This window comes from Rhinoderma darwinii, chromosome 11 (assembly GCF_050947455.1).
Source record: "Rhinoderma darwinii isolate aRhiDar2 chromosome 11, aRhiDar2.hap1, whole genome shotgun sequence".
Classification (NCBI taxonomy): Eukaryota; Metazoa; Chordata; class Amphibia; order Anura; family Rhinodermatidae; genus Rhinoderma; species Rhinoderma darwinii.
This window is the reverse complement of record NC_134697.1, coordinates 67424138-67446093: the sequence shown is the minus strand read 5'-3', so window position 1 is coordinate 67446093 and position 21956 is coordinate 67424138. Positions and strand designations below refer to the sequence as shown.

General features: G+C 39.5%; 1 protein-coding gene across 2 annotated transcripts in view; it reads left to right on the top strand.

Moving 5' to 3' along the window:
- Positions 1 to 21956, top strand: part of GRID1 (glutamate ionotropic receptor delta type subunit 1) — an 832880-nt gene that overhangs the window by 774468 nt on the left and 36456 nt on the right. For both annotated transcript variants that reach the window (XM_075841706.1, XM_075841707.1), the window contains exon 14: positions 5997 to 6163. In XM_075841706.1, coding sequence (XP_075697821.1) covers positions 5997 to 6163 — 167 coding nt within the window. The remainder of the gene's footprint in view (positions 1 to 5996; positions 6164 to 21956) is intronic.

The following is a 21956-nucleotide window of genomic DNA, read 5'->3' as shown; positions in this document are numbered from 1 at the left end:
AGCCTAGGTATCCAATAAATATGATGCAAAACTGGTCCAAGTAGTGGGAAAAAGGCATCTATCTAGGTGATTAACCTTTATCATATGAGGTATAATAAAATCTATACTACATTTACTATGTTTACAATAATGACAATCTTTACACACATCTTTTCCTAGATAATCCTTCTAAACCCATTTGGTATTTCTTTCTATAATATGTATGCCTTTTGTATTATAACATTGTACTTAACATTGTAAAAAGTTTAATGCACATAGTTGGGGATTGAAACGTGATCTGCCTGTATTGCAAATAGGCTTTGACAGATCGTCATTGGGATGTGAAATGGCTGTTCGCCACCTGCTTTTTGTTTGTCTCCCATTCTTATACCTGCATGGATATGTGAAAATAAGGAAAATACTTTGTTTAAATGGTGAGTGCCGTGAATCCTTTCTCTCATTAGAGGATAGGATGACCAGGCGCAAGAGGCAATATAAACATAGGCAAGTACACTGAAAATCATCAACATGTTCAGTTAGGAACTAAGAAACAAAGCTCAAACTTATACATGGAAAGATACCATTGCATATACAGCTCGGTACAGTTTCTCCTGATACCAGGGGGGCAAGGGACATACAAAAACAGATGTGGTAGGTATATCCGGTATGTAGTGGAATCGTGGTACAGTGAAGGAGCCTAAGAGCAGCTGTAATGTTGTCTTTGAGGATTGGCTAGAGAAGACGCTTAGGAGAATGGGAGACCATAAGTTGTGTACAGGACTCTCAGAATCAAAGATAATTATTGTATTCAGGATTGTTCACTAAATGGAGCCAATTATATTCCAATTATTTAAAGTAGGCTTCAAAGGAAGCTTTGGCATCTGACATCAGTACTTTCATCTTTTAGAGATTATGGGTTTTTGGAACCAAAAAGTAATGAGAGACGTGAACTTCCATGAGTGTGGTATAGTAGCGTGTACAGCCAATAATACAATTCTAACAAGTGTTTCTATCAGGGTCTGTAGTGAGCCCAGTATTGTTGGATAAATATTTGACACTAAGGAGTAAAAGATAGACTAAACATATAATTATTTTTTCATCCATCATGTAGTATAAGTCTCATTGTTAATAGAAACTTTCTTTCAATGTTATCTGAGACTAAGATGTTTTCTCTGATATGCTTACAGTTTTCATTGAAGTCCTTGGGGTGCCATAGACATAATTGCTATATGCCCACAAATAAAGAGCATGCTCCACACTGGAAATAAGTGCCAACAAGAGGGTGTTCCCTGATTCCTATTTAAAGCTGTGATGAGACTTAATGAATTACAGGCCAACGAATGTGAGCAGATTAATGGACTTTTAAAATCTAAAGTAGTTCCTTCAATTAATGAAGAGGTTGGTTAGTAAGGACGGCAGTAGGCACAGGTGACATTGCTATTTAAATAAATAAACATCTTTTATTTAGAATGTAATCTTCTCAAAGCTTTCATTTTGTTCTCAAGGAATTATTACAATTATCTTGTCTAGATATGTCTATAGATAAAAGGCTGCTGTTTTCTAAAGATAGAATCTAATAGAACATCCTGACATGAGAACGAGCTTTCTGGCAGAACATTTCAAGGTTGGATTTTAAAAAGTGCGGAGAGAAATATTCAACTTAAAAGCCAAAGATTATCACTCATAATGAGGCTTGTAATGTAAGGGCAGGCGGCTACAAAATGCTCGTGGGTGACATCTTTAGAAGGCAAGACAAGAAGTGACATGTTCCATTCATCATCTTCATTAAAGGCAGAGGTTCACTTCATTATTCTGGATAATCAGACGGTCACTATTCACTATACACATATTGTTTATCATCAGGACTTTGAATAGACACTTTGATATAATCTTTGCTCTAAATACAGTTTGGATGCAAAACAGTGTGAAGCAAATACAAAACATATTATTTTGTCTACTTATTTGCAACAGGTTTATTACATCAGCATTGATTTTTACATTTTTTTTCGTGTAGGTGTTTATCAGTTCTTCACAACATCAATTACTTGTTGGGAATATCTAACTTTTATATATATATTTCTCAAATAATTACAGAGACTATTGATGGGGGATTGATTGCTTTATTATTCTGCCTATTCATGTTCTTCAGAAAATGCCAGCAAATAATAAAGTCCTTATATCCATCTTTTATGATAAGCTCAGAGATAAATGACTTGGGGGTTATGTGGGGAGTGAAAATTATTAGCAACGTATTCTCTGTAGTATGTGAGTACTCTCGCTAATATACATTTACTACTATAACTACTGCTTGTACATAGAGTACAGTGGGGACGGTCATATGACGAAGAGTCGTGTCAACATGGAGAAAGACTGTGCAACTAGACTTCCGGTCCTCCGCCAGTGCTATAAAAATCTATTTAAACCTCATAATCAGCGTTACGGGGGACCGGAATGTATATTAGCGACAGGGCCGTTTCTGCCATGAGACGAGATGAGCATCTCGCCTCGGGCGGCAACTTGCTGTGTTTTAGAGCGGGCGGCACAGCGGCAAACAAATGCCCCCTTCTAAGTACGGAAAGACACATGGTTTTCAGCTGCTCTGCACTGTTTACTCAATCCCTCCTTTTCCCTGATGCTTTCCCTGCCGCTGACTCTTACTAAAAAAATTTAAAACGGCTGAAAATGCGGGGACTCTCCAAACATCTGCCCATTTATTTCAATGGGAAAAATGACAATCCATTTTAAAAACAGCCGCGTAAAAAACGCCTCATAAAACAAAGTGCATGTCACTTCTTGAGCCGTTTTGGGGCCATTTTTCATTGACTCAATAGATAAACAGCTCCAAAAATGGCCGTAAAAAACGCAGCAAAAAACGCTAGTTGGTTAAAAAACGGCTTAAAATTATTTATTTACAGCCATTTCTTGTTAAGCGTGTGAACATAGCCTTAGAGTCAGTGGCAGGGAATGCATCAGAGAAAAAGAGGGATTGAGTAAATGGAACAGAGTAGCTGCACAGGGACTTGAAGGTTGTAAGGGAGGGGGCCGTTATATGTTAGAAGCCCCATATACATTTTAAAACTCCTGCCCTTAAAGTATTCAAAATAGCATTAAAGAGGCTCTGTCACCACATTATAAGTGCCATATCTCCTATATAAGGAGATGGGTGCTGTAATGTAGGTGACAGTAATGCTTTTTATTTAAAAAAACAATCTTTTTTCACAACGTTAAGAGCCATTTTGGTTTATGCTAATGAGCTTTCTTAATGCCCAAGTGGGCGTACTTTTACTTTCGACCAAGTGGGCGTTGTACAGAGGAGTGCATGACGCTGACCAATCGGCATCATGCACTCCTCTCCATTCATTTACACTGCACTAGCGATATAGTTATATCACTATGTGCAGCCTCATACACAAACCCTAACATTACTACAGTGTCCGGATAATGAATACACATGACCATCCAGCCTGGACGTCATGTGTACTCAGAATCCTGACACTTCTGAATCTTTTTTTGTGAGATTCCTGCAAGTGAAACCAAATCTCGTTTAGCTCCGTAATCTCGCGAGATTTGGTTTCACTTGCCGGAATCTCACAAAAAAAAGAGTCAGAAGTGTCAGGATTCTGAGTACACATGACGTCCAGGCTGGATGGTCATGTGTATTCATTATCAGGACACTGTAGTAATATTAGGGCTTGTGTATGTAGCTGCACATAGTGATATAACTATATCGCTAGTGCAGTGTAAATGAATGGAGAGGAGTGCATGATGCCGATTGGTCAGCGTCATGCACTCCTCTGTACAACGCCCACTTGGTCGAAAGTAAGCAGATCGCACATCAAACCCCAGCAGCACAGCCCAAAGCAGTACAGAATTGCTCTGCTCACCGCTCCTAACTGGAATGATGCGTGCAGAGCAGTGATGCTAATTTAAACCATCTGGCAAAGCTGTGATTCATCTATCTATACAGACCGACCAATTACAGTGATCATACACGTGGCACCTCCACCATCTCCTCTAGACTCCACCAATCTCCACCTTTTCAGGCATAGCTTACACAGAGTATTTTGGAGGCAGAAAAAATCTGAGATTCAGATTTTGACCTACCTGCGTTTTTTTTTTGTCATTGTGGACCGCGGGCAAACTACTCAACGAAAAACGCTTGGAAATAAGCTACGTGTTTTTTTTTCTGCCTCCGATTGATTTTATTGGGAAGTAAAAGGTGGAACCGCAGCAAGAAAGGACATGCCACTTTCATTTAAATAAATGGGGGGCTACTTAACATGTATCTCATAGGCAGGAAAAATTAGTCCTTTCAAACAAATAAAATATTTTCTTAAATAGGAACTGCCAATTGAAAAAAAATTCAAAAAAAAATAAAATATATATATATATATATATATATATATATATATATACCTCCCCTTATTTCTGACGTCCTCTCAATTTCAACACTGTAAATTTTATTTTTTGTCCCTCCTGTTGTCCCGCTATGGCCCCTGCCCTGCTGGGCGCCTAATATGTTCATTTTGAGTAAAGGTACAGAGAGTAGGAGACCTCACATCTCCGCAGTAGGCATTGCCTTCTACATCACTGTGACTCTGTCCAATCAGAGCGGGTCTTCGGCATCACTTGGGAGCAGCCTTGCAGTAAACACCTTTCCCTGAGCTTATCAGCCAGAAGAAGTGTGCAGAGGCAGAAGATACTGGAAATGGATCTGCTCTCCGTCAGCACATAAAGGAGTAGAGTCCTGGCTGCTTCATTCGTAAGCATGGGTGGTGGGGCTGGGAGGTCCTGACAGAGCAGACACTGCATAGATTTACTGTGCTGTGTACAAATGTCTGTGGTTTTTGCTCACTGAACAGTCACAATTTACAGAAGTCTCTGTGTACGATGTGACTGCTCAGTAAGAAGACAACACAGGGATTCTGTACACACAGCACAGGACAGGCATTTTCCCCACAGCGGCCACTATAGGGGAAACGTATTATTACAATCATGTACTACAGCATGTGTGCTCTCTGACATCCTCTAATAGGGCATATGGATAGGGGTTGTCTTTATGCAAGTATTTTGCTACGTATTGTTTATTAATTGTGCAAACTATACAAATAATTTCCACCCAAACAAAGCAAAAACAACATATTTGTATTTGTGTTCAGGCTCTAAAGAGCAGTAATGGAGGTCATTTCAAGTTATTCCCCTTCACAATATGTGTTTAATAGGAGTTTGTAAAATAAAGTAATTAATTCTGTTAAAGCATGAAACAACAAAGCATTTTGTATATGCAAATTTTAATAAGGTTTTTTCTCTTAGGAACTTCTTGTGTTGTGATTTAGCTATAATTTTCTTTTAACATCAGTTGCCCAGAAAATTCTTTACGGAGTAATAAGAGTTCAACAGAACAAGCCTTTTTTTTTTTTTATTCAATTAGTTTTTTCTCGCTCGTTGTTTGGAACAGCTTCCGTTGTTTGATAAAGCAGTCTATACATTCGCATAATTCATGCCACTGGTGATGGATTCATGTTCATGCATTTTTTATGCAAATGTACAGCACAGAAAGCCAGGGCCTGTAAATTCACATTCTTTTGTGCTTAATCCTTGAGCCATCTGTTGTTTTGTACTTATTATTTATCACATAGATATGAAAAAATAATACTCGGATAAAGTCATGATTACGTTCACCAAACGGCATGAAAGGCAATACCCAACATTCTTTAAATAATGTTGTACTTGAAAAAAGTTATTAATCCAATTTAGTGTGTAGTATAAGCATTTTATTCAGCAAAATAAAAATCACATTTCATCAAAACCTACAAAAAACAGCCAATTGTGGGAAAAATAAATCCATAATTAAAATAACCCCCCCCCACACACACACACACTCACACTCACACTCAGCATTTCTTATTGATTTATATGTAATTTTATTGTTTTCTTTATTTTGGTCTCAAACATAATGTAATCTAAACATGTGTTGTATATGTTTTCTTTGTCTTTTTATTATTCCTTACTTCCAGGCAAAGAAAGGAAACTATGCATTCTTATGGGATGTGACAGTAGTGGAGTATGCAGCCCTCACGGATGATGAATGTTCAGTGACTGTCATCGGAAACAGCATTAGTAGCAAAGGCTATGGAATAGCTCTCCAACATGGCAGCCCGTACAGAGATATTTTCTCCCAGAGGTAATAGCAGTCTATTTCCATTTGTTCTTGGGTTAACTTCTGGTATTCTATTTCTGACATCGGCACGCACATTGTAGACTATATCTTAATGTGAAAGGTGAAGGTCAGGGATTGAAAAGGGCCATTAATAGTATGTCGTAGTATCACTCTCTGCTGTCAAAAACTAAATGAGATCTATCAAATGTGGAACATGGATAAACTGAATTATATTGAAATACCTCCACAACACCATATCATGTTTACTTCTATTATACAATATTTAACATATTTATTTTATTCCCTTATGTGATATTATGGTTGAGCATCATTACAATTGTATAGAAAGTATAAATTGGCCAAGCGATAGTCTTCCAGACACACCTAAATAGATCTGCTTCTATTTATTTGACATCTAAACGGCAAATCATTAGTGCTCACATTGTGAACAATGATAAATTATATGTACTATTAATGAAATGTTTTTTTACAACCATTGTGATGCAATGTTTTTTGTAACGTGAGAATGCAAATGGTTATAGCACATGTTGACCTGTTACCTGTCTAACTCTGCTTTGGTGGTCATTTTCACTATTGAAATGATCAAAATTGACATAATATTTTATGTGTTTTAGCCTGATGAAGAAACCGGTCTGGTTTCGAAACGCGTTTAACACCAAATTAAACCTATGGGTTTTATATGTCAGAGATTCCAACTCATTTGGTATCATACAGATCTAATGCATTTTATAACCAGCAAAGAACAAGCGTCTGGGAGAAGATTTGTGTTTCTCTTTTCTTCTACAAGCCAAATACTTTGTATTAGTTAATCCTTATTTTATTCTCATTTGCTAGTTTAAAAAAAGAAAATTATAGAGCCACTGATTCAACTTTAATTAAGGCTTAAAAAGATTTTATTTAATGGGGTTTTCTGACCCTATTAATTGACCCCTGTTTGGCAATCCAAAGTGGCCGGCAGCAGACGAGAAAGGCTGAGGAGAAAGAAAGAGCAGGTTGAGCATGTTTATTGCTCTTTCCACTATAGTCTATGGGGGTTACAAAAACAGTCAAGTCTATTTTGTTGATATTGGAAAAAAAACAAACCTTTTTATTGCTGTTCTAACTCTGCTATGTTTATGAGCCAGCAGTTTATCTTTACTACTAAGGCTATATTCACAAGACCGTGAAAACGGCCGTTTTCAGAACAATGATGTTCTATGGGTGTATTCACATGGCCGTTTTTTTAACGGTCCATGAACAATGGCCGTCGAAAAAAAATTCATGGCCAGACGGCCACCAAAGATGTCAACAGATCAGTTTTTAACAGCTGTCAATACATGTAACAACTGTTAAAAACGGATCTGTGACAGGGGGATTGGCAAGGGAACTACTAGTTCCCTTGCTGGCTATTGTTGGCATACTCACCGATACAGTGCCGTCCTCTTCAGGTGTGGTTTCTCATCTTCACGGGTTCTGTGATGTCATCGCACCACCTTGGCAGATCCCGTGCAGACGAGAGACCACATCTGAAGAAGATGAGAGACGGCGCTGCATCAGTGAGTACAGTGGAGGAATTAAGTATTTGATCCCTTGCTGTTTTTGTAAGTTTGCCCACTGTCAAAGTCATGAACAGTCTAGAATTTTTAGGCTAGGTTAATTTTACCAGTGAGAGATAGATTATATAAAAAAAAATAAAAAAAATCACATAGTCAAAATTATATATATTTATTTGCATTGTGCACAGAGAAATAAGTATTTGATCCCCTACCAACCATTAAGAGTTCAGCCTCCTCCAGACCAGTTACACGAACCAAATCAACTTGGTGCCTGCATTAAAGACAGCTGTCTTACATGGTCACCTGTATAAAAGACTCCTGTCCACAGACTCAATTAATCAGTCTGACTCTAACTTCTACAACATGGGCAAGACCAAAGAGCTTTCTAAGGATGTCAGGGACAAGATCATAGACCTGCACAAGGCTGGAATAGGCTACAAAACCATAAGTAAGACGCTGGGTGAGAAGGAGACAACTGTTGGTGCAATAGTAAGAAAATGGAAGACATACAAAATGACTGTCAATCGACATCGATCTGGGGCTACATGCAAAATCTCACCTCGTGGGGTATCCTTGATCCTGAGGAAGGTGAGAGCTCAGCCGAAAACTACACGGGGGGAACTTGTTAATGATCTCAAGGCAGCTGGGACCACAGTCACCAAGAAAACCATCTGTAACACATTATGCCGTAATGGATTCAAATCCTGCAGTGCCCGCAAGGTCCCCATGCTCAAGAAGGCACATGTACAGGCCCGTCTGAAGTTTGCAAATGAACACCTGGATGATTCTGAGAGTGATTGGGAGAAGGTGCTGTGGTCAGATGAGACTAAAATTGAGCTCTTTGGAATTAACTCAACTCGCCGTGTTTGGAGGAAGAGAAATGCTGCCTATGACCCAAAGAACACCATCCCCACTGTCAAGCATGGAGGTGGAAACATTATGTTTTGGGGGTGTTTCTCTGCTAAGGGCACAGGACTACTTCACCGCATCAATGGGAGAATGGATGGAGCCATGTACCGTCAAATCCTGAGTGACAACCTCCTTCCCTCCCCCAGGACATTAAAAATGGCTCGTGGCTGGGTCTTCCAGCACGACAATGACCCGAAACATACAGCCAAGGTAACAAAGGAGTGGCTCAAAAAGAAGCACATTAAGGTCATGGAGTGGCCTAGCCAGTCTCCAGACCTTAATCCCATCAAAAACGTATGGAGGGAGCTGAAGATCCGAGTTGCCAAGCGACAGCCTCGAAATCTTAATGATTTACAGATGATCTGCAAAGAGGAGTGGGCCAAAATTCCATCTAACATGTGTGCAAACCTCATCATCAACTACTAAAAACGTCTGACTGCTGTGCTTGCCAACAAGGGTTTTGCCACCAAGTATTAAGTCTTGTTTGCCAAAGGGATCAAATACTTATTGCCCTGTGCACAATGAAAATAAATATATATAATTTTGACAATGTGATTTTCAGTTTTTTTTTTAAATATAATCTATCTCTCACTGGTAAAATTAACCTAGCCTAAAAATTCTAGACTGTTCATGTCTTTGACAGTGGGCAAACTTACAAAATCAGCAAGGGATCAAATACTTATTTCAATCACTGTATGTAGGGCAACTGAAAGTTAAATGTAGTGTATTGTTGCACTCACTACACGGGTAGTGTGGCGCTAGTACAGGGGGCATTTGACATAGTGGTCAACTGTAGTGAATGTTTCCGGGACTGTCCAGAAGTTACAGAGACAGTCCCTGGAAATTCCTACAGGGAGGGTGGTGTAGGGTGTGTGTGAGACATCATCTACAGGGAGTCTGAGTGGCATCATCTACTTCGGGACTGTGTGGCATCATCTACGTCGGAGCTGTGTGGCAAATACAGGGGGTCTGTGAGGCATTATCTACAGGGAGGCTGTGTGGCATCATCTACAGGGAGGATGTGTGGCATCATACACAGGGAGGCTGTGTGGCATCATATACAGAGAGGCTGTGTGGCATCATATACAGGGGGTCTGTGTGCCATCATCTACATGGGGGTGCTGTGTTCCATCATCTACAGGGGAACTGTGAAACAATCATGACAATGACCTTCCTTTGGGTGTTTTCAGGGGGTTGGGACAAAAAAAGTATGACAAATGAAATTCATCAGGCCATGAAAAACGGATGCAAAATGGATGTCAAATGGTGATTCAAAACGGACAGACGGACTGGAAATGCATAAAAATTTGGAGACACACTGGTGCAAAATGGCCATGAAAAACTGACAGCTGATCAGTTTCTAATGGCCATTTTTTTTCACTGTCGTGTGAATATAGCCTAAGGGTCTATTCACATGACAGGGTCCAAGTGTTGACCGATAAAAACTGCTATTTTGGTCTGTTTTTATCGGCCGTTTTGCATCCGTTTTGCATCCGTTCTGTTTCCATTCCGAGCCGTGTTTCCATTTTTTGTAGTGCCACACAGACCAACTCTAGTTAGTGCCACAAAGCCCCCCTGTAAGTACTACACAGCCCCCTTGTACATAGCACTAAGTAGATGCCCACTCCCCCTTAGATGGCACCACCCCGCAGATGGCACCCCGCCTTCCTGTAGATAGCGCCACTGTATGGGGACTGCTCCAGGAGAAGTCCCTGACATCACTGTCCATTCATGGACAGTGACGTCATGGACTTCTCCTGGAGCGGTCCCCCTCTCTTGAAGCGGAAACCCCAGCCACAGCGGCCCATCGGCCGGTGATTCCGCTCCAGGAGAAGTCTCAGAATTCTAATGTAATTTTTGCTGCATTTTGTGGAATTAGGCTGTGCAATTGAAGATCAAATTTTTCAGATAAAAGGCATGAATTTTTAATTTTGACAAGGAATAAAGGAGAAAAAGCACTCCAACATTTGTAAAGCAATTTCTCCCGATTATGGAAATACCTCATATGCTGTCATAAACTGCTGGTTGGACAAACGGGAGGGCTCAGAAAGGCAGGAGTGCTATTTGGCATGTAGATTTTGCTGGATTGGTTTCTGAGCGCCATGTCACATTTGCAGAGCTTCTGAGGTACCAGCACATGGGAAACCCATTAAAAGTGACCCCATTTTGAAACTAGACCCCTTGAGGAATTCATTGTACTTTTCATGGGGTGCATGTGACTTTTTGATCAGTTCTTATTCTATTTTTAAGGGGCGTGGTGACTAAAAAACAGCAATTCTACAATTGTTCTTTATTCTATTTTTTTACAGGGTTCATCATGCTCTATAATTTACAAATTCACTTTGTTCTGCGGCGCAATATGATTACGGCGATGCCAGATGTTTATAGTTTTTTTTAAGTCTTATGGCGTTTGCAAAATAAAATACTTTTTATAAAAAATCATTTACTTTTTGTGTTGCCTTATTCTAAGAGCCATAACTTTTTTTTTTTTCCATCAAGAAAGCCGTGTGATGAATTGTTTCTTGCGTATCTAACTGTAGTTTCGATCAGTACCATTTTTAGGTACATGCAACTTTTTGATCTCTTTTTATTAAATTTTTGGGGAGGTGAAGTGACCAAAAATTTTAGATTTTGGTATGGATTATTATTTTCTTTTATGGTGTGCGGGATAGATAACTAAACACTTTTGTAGTTCAGGTTGTTACGGACGCGGCGATACCAACTATGTATATGTAAAGGATCTGCCAGACACAGCTTCTGTGTCGACGCCCGTGGTTAATCAGTCTGCACCTGCTCCTAAGTCTGATAGAGTGACTCATCATCTACCACTCGGGCTGGGAGGCTGAGAAGTGGGAGAGCCTATCACAGCCTGGCCAGACGGAGCTAGCTCCCGCCCTCTGTCTATTTATACCTTCATTTCCTGCTCCTCCTTTGCCTGTGATTCTGCCTGTTTCCTGGCTCTGCTGCTGCTGTTTGTACTATTGACCTCTGCTTCATATTGACCCTGGTTTTACGGACTACTCTCCTGCTCTGCGTTTGGTACCTCGTACACTCCTGGTTTGACTCGGCTTGTTCACTACTCTTGTTGCTCATGGTGTTGCCGTGGGCAACTGCCCCATTTCCCTTAACTTCTGTGTACCCTTGTCTGTTTGTCTGTCGTGCACATATTGAGCGTAGGGACCGTCGCCCAGTTGTACGCCGTCGCCTAGGACGGGCCGTGCAAGTCGGCAGGGACTGAGTGGCGGGTAGATTAGGGCTCACCTGTCTGTCTCCCTACCTTGTCATTACAGTATAGTTTGTTTTTATTAATAATAAAGGACTGAGAAGGGAAAAAGGGGGATTGTTACTTTTGTTACTTTTAAAACTTTTATTTTCTTATTTTTACACAACTTTTTTTTACTCTTTTACTTTGTCCCACCAGGAGACTTGAAAGCAGGAGGCCCTGATCGCATTTCTAATATACTGCACTATATGCATAGTGCAGCGTATTAGAGCTGTCAGCTACTCGCTGACTTTGTCAGGACCCACTAGGCTTCCGTAGATGGCATAGCCGGAGGCCATTATTAGGCTTCTGGTTGCTATAGTAACTATCGCCGCCTACTATCATGTAGCGGGCCATCAATGGTGGTTTAACCCCTAAGAAGCCGGCGGTCCAAATTGTCCGTTCCTCCCGTGACGTACTATTCCGTCATGGAGCGTGAACAATGTGGTTACCATGACGGAATAGTATGTCAAGGAGCGGGAAGGGGTTAATATTGGAATGTCCTTTTTAAGATTCCTATAAGCAACTAAATGCAATACAAAGTCCAAGGTCAGGCAGCACTCAGTGAAAAAATTGGTTTGTTTATTCCAAAAATGGCAATGTTTCAACAAGCCATTACCTTTTTTCAAGCGGTAAATTCAAGATTTTTATCCTTTTTTTTCCCATAAATTTGTTTGTGTTTGTCGCATTATATTTTTTTTATTTGATCAAAGTTAACTTTGTGATCAGCAAATATTTTTTGCTGACCTCAATTTTTAACTGTGTTTGATGGCTAATGAATTTGGATAATATTAATATTGTTAGGCTGGGTTCACATGAGCACATTAACGTCCGTAATGGACGGAAGTATTTCGGCCGGAAGTCCCGGACCGAACTCAGTGCAGGGAGCCGGTCTCCTAGCATCATAGTTATGTACTATGTCTCTGCAGGACAACTGTCCCATACTGTAATCATGTTTTCAGTACGGGACAGTAGTTCCACGGAGAGGCAGGGACTCCTAGCGTCGTACATAACTACGATGCTAGGAGCCCGGCTCCCTGCACTGAGTTCGGTCCGGGACTTCCCGCCGAAATACGTCCGTCCATTACGGACGTTAATGTGCTCGTGTGAACCCAGCCTAAGATTTTTTTTACATGATATATTTGGAATTTAGGAAGAAAATGACTATAAAGACTGAAAAAAGGGTGGGTCTTTATGCAACATATGGAGTTTGAATATTAAGAGACAGGCATTATTATATTATAGAAAAAATATTAAAATGAAAAATTGCCTTTCACAAGTGTAAAATTACTGTTGCCCTAAGAAATAGTCATTATTTCTACTTTAAGCACTGTTAAACACATTTAGTGAGAGGCATGAATGTCATAGATGTTCAGAATTACAAGCATTAGTTATGAACTATAGCAAGCATAAAGGCCAAAATATTCATTCAAATTTGAATTTTAGAAAGTGCAAAACTTTGGAATTTTACCATCCGGACAAATAGAAATATATTTTTTTCAATGAAAACTAACTTATGGTATACTTAAGTTCTAAAAATTGTTACTATTATTTTTTTTTTATAAATATGTGTCCCCTCTTACTTTCTCTCTAAATCTGACATAGCCTGAAATGAATTGCGCGAGTCGTTAAACAAACATTTAAAAAACTTAAAACTCAGACAGATGCCTCAAGTGGATGCCATCCATCAGCCATCCCTCCGCCCATAGACTCTCATGTTAAAAAAATTATACGGCACAGCCATCCAGTAGTATACGTTAAAAGTCTACTGTACATTTTTTAAACATGGGAATCTATCGGCGTCTGATAGCTGACAGATGTCATACATTAGCGGCATCTGTCGGTCATACGTCACCCATAGGCTCCCATGTTAAAAAACATACGTTTAATATATAAAAATTTTTACGAGATTGCATCTGTATAATGACAAATTGTGGACACATCTGTAGTACTGTAGACTTCTCAAATGGGAACTGAATATATTATGGCGTAATATGTTTACTTAAATTTAATACATTGTGAAAGTTAATTTTATGCTGTAACTTAATTAAAATAAATTGAAAAGTTACCTTGACAAACAGCAAAGACTTGCTAAAGATTTGCCATGATCCATAAATATAATGAGTGAATGCTTGGTAAATGTTCTAGAGTAAGTTTAATCTTGCTGAGTCCTAATTAAAGCTGCCAAATGACCTGAATACTTAGAATCAGTATATGGCAGTCCACAAATTGACTTTTATATTGCTTCTTGTTAAAGCGCTGCTAAAATGATAGAAGGTAAAAGAAAATTAGGCATTGTAGGAAAAAAAATTAGGAAAAAGTAAAAATCATTGTAAGACGAGAGCTAATCATTTATTGTTCTGGTAGTTCATATTACTGAATACAAAAATCTGAGGCCATACAACTTCCCAACTTGAATAAAAGTGAATAATGTAATTAAATTGTATAACTTATTGTTATCAATCCTGACATAGTTTCCAAGAATGTGTTCATAAAGCCAGTTTATTCAGCAGGATATCTTATCTTATCCAAAAAACATCCTGTTAATCTTCTCACATTGTGGAAATTGTCTGACAATAGAAATTATTTGGAACATGGTTATGTTCTACCTGGGGGGTGACAAGCATTGATCATTGATCTAACAAATTAAATATATCCCACAATCTCTGTATAGAGAAATGCAGAAAACAAATATTCACATACTATTTGACATAAACAAATGTTATGAACATGTGTGGACTTACCAATATTTAACTAGAGAAAGAGAACAATAAAGGTGATGTGACTGAAACAAAAACACAATAAAAAAATTGACTGCAATGATTTATTTAAAAATAATATTCCCCACTTCTGCATGGAGATTTTTATTTTTCAGCTGTGGAATGAGTTGTTTTTTTTCATGCATGTACATCCTTTATTAACAGTATCTCAATTTTGATCTGGGCTTGACTTGGTGTAACAACTTGCAGGTATGTGGACCCACTGTACCACTTCACCGTAACCGAGCAGCTCCTAATAAACAGAGTCTGTGAGAGTCAGTAATGGTAAAGTACCTGGAAGGTCAGAAGCGGGTATATGCCAGACTGTCAGTGGGAAGCAGGCCTGTGCCAGATAATGAAGTTTGGCTAGGACACTGGACTGGAGTAGTGCAGTCATCTCGGACACTGGACTTGGCTAGGACACCAGATTGGAATAATGCAGTTGTGTCAGACTCTGGACTTGGCTAGGACACCGGACTGGAGTAGTGCAGTAATCTCAGACGCTGGACTTAGCTAGGACACCGGACTGGAGTAGTGCAGTCGTATCGGACACTAGACTTGGCTAGGACACCAGACTCAGATGGTGAAGTGGTCTCGGACACTTGGTTTGGCACGGGCATCGGACACAGATGGTGAAGTGGTCTCGGACAATCTGTTTGGCACAGGCACTGGACACAGATGGTGAAGTCATCTTGGACACTCGGTTTCGCAAGGGTTACCGGACACAGATGGTGAAGTCATCTTGGACACTCAACTTAGGCACTAGAACTAAACACAGATACTGGATACGGGAAACAGGATTCAGGATACGGGATACAGGATACAGCTAAGGAACCATTTGCAAGACAAATGTAGGGAAGACACAACATTGCTCAGGCAAGGTGGAAGTGGGCAGAGTCCTTTTTAAAGTCCCGGGTGTGTAGGGGTTGGATAGGGACTAAGTTGCAGGTGTGCACCCTAGAAGTATCAGCAGGAGGGGAGAGCAGTGTGTGCCGGCATCTCTGGAGGAGGAGACGCTGGCAAGTCCTGAGAGACCTGCGTTCGCAACTGCCGGTATGTGGGGAATGCCGGCTGTCAGCTACCGCGGGCATTACAATTGGCCAATACATAAACCTCTATTACTCTTTTTTCAGCCATTCCTTGGTGGATTTACTGGCATGTTTGTGGTCGTTGTCATGGCGTAAGTTCTACTTTTGACTGAGCTTAAGTCTTCACAAAGATGGTCTCATATTATCCTCAAGCACTCTCTGGTACAATGAAGAATTCATATTAAATTCTATGATGATGACCTGCCCAGGTCCTGATGCAACAAACTATAACATTTCCACCACTATTCTTTATTTGGTTTTCGCTAAACATGTCTTCTGGTACAGTGGTCAAATAATTATATTTCTGCCTTGTCTGTCAAGAGCAAATTGTTTCAAGTCTTAGTGTTTACCTATATGTTTACTGATGTTCTTCCTGGACAGCAAAAGCTCAGAAGAGAGTCCTGCAGGTCCCACTATGAAATTCTGGTGATCTTAGAGATTCCTTACAGCATCTTGCTTTTGGCTCTTAGGATTAAGTTACTGTGACGGCCTGGCCTAGGAAAGTTGGCAGTTGTTTGAAATTTTGTTTCATTGCTCCATTCCAGGTACTTAAGCAGATTAAGCAAGTTACCTTTTGCCTAAAGCTGCCGACTTCCGTCCGGATTCCCAATAGTTTCCATACCCCTCTTCTTCAACCCCAGGTCATCAGCAGGTTTTCTACAAATTTCAAGACTTCTTCTGCCCCCACTCTTGAATCACATTTTAAGGTTAAACAAATCCTGCATTTAAGAAGGTCCGTGGGAGACTCTATTATCTAATCTACTTGGAATGGACATGGTCCTGAGACAAGAACCTACATTTCTCAGGTGGACGTTCATGCTTCACTGCTCATCAAGTAATTTTACTTGTAATATCCTCTTAAGGCTTTCAAACCCCCTTTAGGGAGAGCTCTAAGAGGATGGCTTCTGTTACTCACCTCTTCCGGCTTCATTGCTAAGTCTCAGTGAATGGCCAATTCCTGGTTACTAGGCAACTGGATGCTTCTCCTCTGCTGCCCCTATTGTAGTGATGCTGCCTACTTACCATCCACCGTCTACGTCACTTTCCATTTTAACCAGCAGCTACAGATGACTTCAGCTATGGCAGGCCTATTCAAAGGAGAAGTTTCCATGGATCCCTTGCTTGTATATTAAGGTATATAATTTGTTTGGCTGTTGTTCCTATTGCTATTAACTCTGTTTCTGATTCCGATCCTGACCCTGACCTCTGTCGTATTCCTGGATTACTCTCCTTTCTCAAACTTTGGATTTGTCGCTTAGTTCCTGTGGTTCTATTCCTGTCCTAACTTCTGCTTTTGGTTTTATCTCATCCTCTGGCTTGCTACTTTCTGACTTCTAATCAGTTTATGAATTCAGTGACGGCACCTCCGCCACCGACTATTCTCGGGAACATGACCTGGCAAACTGACCAGGTAAGTCCAAACTCCATTGCAGGGGTTAAGGGTGAAGAACTGGTAGATTTCTTAAACTTTGACCATAGTCTAGCCAGCGCCAAACGAATTGCGACTTAGGGGATCCACTTCTCCATGAGCAGCGTAACAATTATTACTAGCTTAAATCCAGTTATATGAGATATGAACTGCTGCTGAATAGTTATTCATTTAAAGCTTTGATATATGCAAACAGCAATGCAGACATTTCAGCATGAAATTGTATCATTCCTATTTTTCTTTGTTTTGTCAAGAAAGCACTGACATCGTGCTGCATGCACTAAATTATATGTATTATATTAAAAAGACATGCAGTACTACTATGTTGTTAACCATGGGGAAAGAAAATCTTAAAAATTAGTCATGGTCTATTTCCTTAGCACAGTCAATTTCATGGTCCACTTAAGGAAAGAATTTGCCAATTATTGTTTGTTCTTTCACTTTACCACTTGTTACAAATGCTGCTTTTTAACATCTGCTATTTTGTACTGCAACGGACATATTCTTTCTGGAAAAGTATTTAAAAATAATAATGAAATCCCTAATATTCATGTTCTCTAGTAGGGTAAGATGATCAATGAGGATCAAATATCGGTACAAAACTTATTGAAGGAATTGTCCCATCTGGAATATTAAAGCCACCTGGTACCATTTGATAACTGCAGGTTTGGCAAAATAAAACCCGCTGCTCACATTTTTTCTGCAGCAACACAAATCAACAGTTGACCATGTAATACCATGTTGCGCTAAGTTTTCCAGGGTGGGAGCCACTCTTTACAGCAGCTTTCCTTTGTGGCAAGTACTGTCATGTCCTTGTGTTCTGACATGGCATGTGGAAATGGGTTGTCCTGCAGGAACATCACCTTTAATGAGTTATGTTCCCCCATTTGTTTTCGGATACTGTTGCTACCAGTCCTGGTCTTGAGACTGAGAACTATAGAACTTTTTGCACTGACAGCTTATGTCAGTCTTGTAAACTGTCTTTCCTTTGTTCTAATGTACTTTCAGATAGGTCTACACACTTGGGAATATAAGCAGTACCTTATACATTTGCCCTATGGCCAATAGATGTCATAGAGGAAGATTCCCTGCTCAAGACCACCTACATTAGCTAGAATGCTGATAAGCAGTAGTACTTAATATTGCGGTCTTGGGCCATTCATGTTTTAAGTGGATGGACATTCATTTGAAAGGTTGTCATGTACTATTACATTTGATGACCACAACTTCTCCTGGTCGCTGGTCTATTATGAGACCACTCCTTTAATTCCTTCCTGAACAGGCACATTTCCAAGTTTTAGCCAATTTAGCCAATTTACTAGAAAATTGTTGTTCTGTTCCTCTGCCAACCTACATGTATATGGTTTTGTTTTTCCCAGAAGATATGGTTCTTTGGTATTATGTAATAAAATAAGAAACATATTCAACATTTTTTAAAAGTCCTTACAGAGATGGGTGTGGAAAGCCAGGACGTTTATAGTCTACGAGCAGTCAGCAACTGGTTAAAGAGAAACTCCAGTGAAAATATTTACTTTATTATATTTGAAACCTTCCTCATGTACCTGCATTGCTTTTGTATATGATTATTTTTCATAAGAATATACAACTAAATTGGTGGGAGCCTTTGCATTGCAGCAGCCCATTTAAGAGTACTATTATTGGGTGCACTATGTGTGACACTATTTTAGTGGGCACTATGGGAATACTATTTAAAAATAAGCTGGTAGTATTGTAGCAGTAGCAGCATGACACAGTATGAGGGTAGTACAGCACGCACAATACTGGGGCTGCAGCAGCCTTGGTTTTAGGGGCAGTATACTAGCTCTAAAACTGGTGAATATGGCAGCGGTTGAGTAGTTTGTGTTGCTAGAAAGTGCAAAGATAATGAGGAGCCAAATACATCTGGGTGACAAACTCTGCAGACTCAAGTGAATACTGGAAGAAGTTGTTATGCCTGTCTGGGCTGGATGGAGAAGAAAAGACAATGATTCCAAGCAGAGAAGCTGTTACCTGTGGATCATTGAATGTCATTGTTTATTTTGCCTCTGACTGCAGTGAGATGATGAGTGGTGCCATCTTGTTCTTAAAAAAATCAACAACTCCAAGCGCACCCTGACCATTGTTCAGGCCATACTGGGAGCTGTAGGCCCAGCATATCATAGCAATACACTTGAGATTCTGCACGCAGCACTCACAAATAGAATAGACAGTCGGTGTGAGTAAGGGGAGTTTTATAACTCTGCAGCTAATCACTGTATGAATACACTCCTGGACCCTTAGATAGGGTAGAAATGACCTCTTCAGCAGCACTTTATGCCCATTTGGCCCCTAATCTGGCACTGACTCCCACACTGTTTCTTTGTCTGTGGCATCCTGTCATTTATTTACACAGCACTAAACAATGAAAGCAGAAAAACATGCTAAAAGTAGTAATTTTATTTTAATATAATTAGAAATAGGGGTTTGCATATGAGCATGTAAATGAGAGGCAAGTTAAAGTAATTATTTATGATGTCATAAATATACAAATGTGGCATCCCTTAATTTATCTAAAAAACACAACATACCCCGAGATATATGGCACAAGATGATAAACAAACATATACCTCAGACGGATCTCTCAGATGGAAGCTATCCGTTTGCTCGTTCATCGTCTGATTGTTGCTCTGTTAACACAGGGCAATGATCGTGAATGCACGTTCAGTGAATACTCATTTGCCCGATAATTTGCCTGTGTAAAAGGGCCTTAACCCCTTCGGGGAGAAGCCATTTTTTGATTTTTAATTTTCGTTTTTCACTCCACGCATTCCAAGAGTCATAACTTTTTTATTTTTCTGTCAATAGGTGAGAGGGCTTATTTTTGGGGGGGAGGAGTTGTAGTTTCTTTTGGCACCATTCCATGTACAGGGAAACTTGAAAAAAATTATTTGCGGGCTGAAGTTGGAAAAAAGTATGATTCCTATATTGCTTTTTGGGTTTTGTTTTTACGGCTTTCACCGTGTGGTAAAACTACAACTTATCTTTATTCTGTGGCTCAATACGATTATGGCGATACCAAATTTATATATTTTTTTATATTTTACTACTTTTATTGATAATAAACTCTTTGTTTAAAAAAAAAAAAAATTTTTGTCGCCACATTCTGAGAGCCATAATTTTTTTATTTATTAACCGATTGAGCAGTGCGAGGGCTTTTTCTTTTGCAGGATGAGCTGTAGTTTTTATTGGTAAAATTTTTTGGTACATAGAACTTCTTGATCACTTTTTCTAAAAAAAAAATTTAGAGTTAAGTTGACCAAGAAACAGCAATTTTGGATTTTCAATTTTTTTTATTTTTTACGGCGTTCACCGTGCACGTTAAATAATGCTATATTGTAATAGTTCAGACTTTTACTGTTGCAGCGATACCAATTTTGTTGACTTTTTTTTATTTTACATTACTTTAGGGGAAATATTTTTTTTCAGTACTAAAAGCTTTATTTCACTTTTTTTCACACACTTTATTGGCCCCCCTAGGGGATTTGAACCAGCGATTGTTAGATCGCTGCTACAATATACTGCAATACTAACGTATTGCAGTATATTGTCATTTTACAGGCATCTGTTAAGCCCTGCCTCAAGCAGGGCTTAGCAAAGGCAGAGCAAAGGCAGTCCTGTGGGCCTTCATTAGGCCCTTGGGCTGCCATAACAACCGTCGTCATCCCCCGATCTCACTCCGGGGGCGGCGATGAGCTGTCTGAGGGGGATGCCCCCCTCTTTTCAACGCCTCCGATGCTGCGGTCGTGATTGACCGAAGCATTTGAGGGGTTAAACAGACAGGAACAGCGCGATAGATGCTCCCGGCTGTTAGTCCCGGGTTTCGACTGTAAAATACAGCCGACACCCGCAGCATATGGAGCGTGCGCAGTACGTGAGCGTGCTCCAGACATCACCCTCCGCACCCGGTCGTAATGGCAAGTCAGGGTGCGCGAAGGGGTTAAAGATTTTAATATTGAAGGTGAGAGATAAAGTTTTGTAGACAAGATTTTACTTTACCCCTTCAGGACTGAGCCATTTTAGAGCTTTAGGACGAATCCAGATTTTTTAAATCTGGTATGTGTCACTTTATCTGAGAATAACTCGCCGATGGTTTTACACATCTAAGTAATTCTGACATTGTTTTTTCATCACATATTGTGCTTTCTTTTGATGTAAAATTTAGGTCAATACGGTTTATATTTTCGTAAAAACCGCCAAGAATGTCAAAAATAAAAATTAAAAATATTTTTTTTCTAGCTTTAATTCCAAAATATATTATATATGCATTATATTGTATAAATGTTATTACATTTGTTTTACCCTTTGTCTACCAGATTTTGACCACAATTTTTAACTGTTTTTGTCACTTTTTGGTGTATCACAATGGTTTTGAAATTTATGTAATTTTTTCTAAAATTTTGTAGAAACGTCTTTTTTTTTTTGTAAGAGCAGTGGAGGTGCTGGAATGATGGAAATCCCCCCGAAATTACTGCATTTTGAAAACGACACCCCTCAAAGAAGTTATCTAGGGGTGTGATCACTTTTTTAACCCCATAATTTTCATCAAGAATCTTGAGGAAATCTAATTTTTTTTCACAAAAGCTTCATTTAAAGGACCGCTTTTCAGACACAGAGCATGCAAGTGAAGAAAAGCACCTCAACATTTATTGGGCTATTTGTACTCAGTTAAGGGATACCCCAAAGTGGTCCAAATACATTGCGTGATCACTTTTTTGATCCCACAGTTTTTTTTACAGAATCTTGTGTAAATCTGGCGTGAAAAATAAAAAATTGTG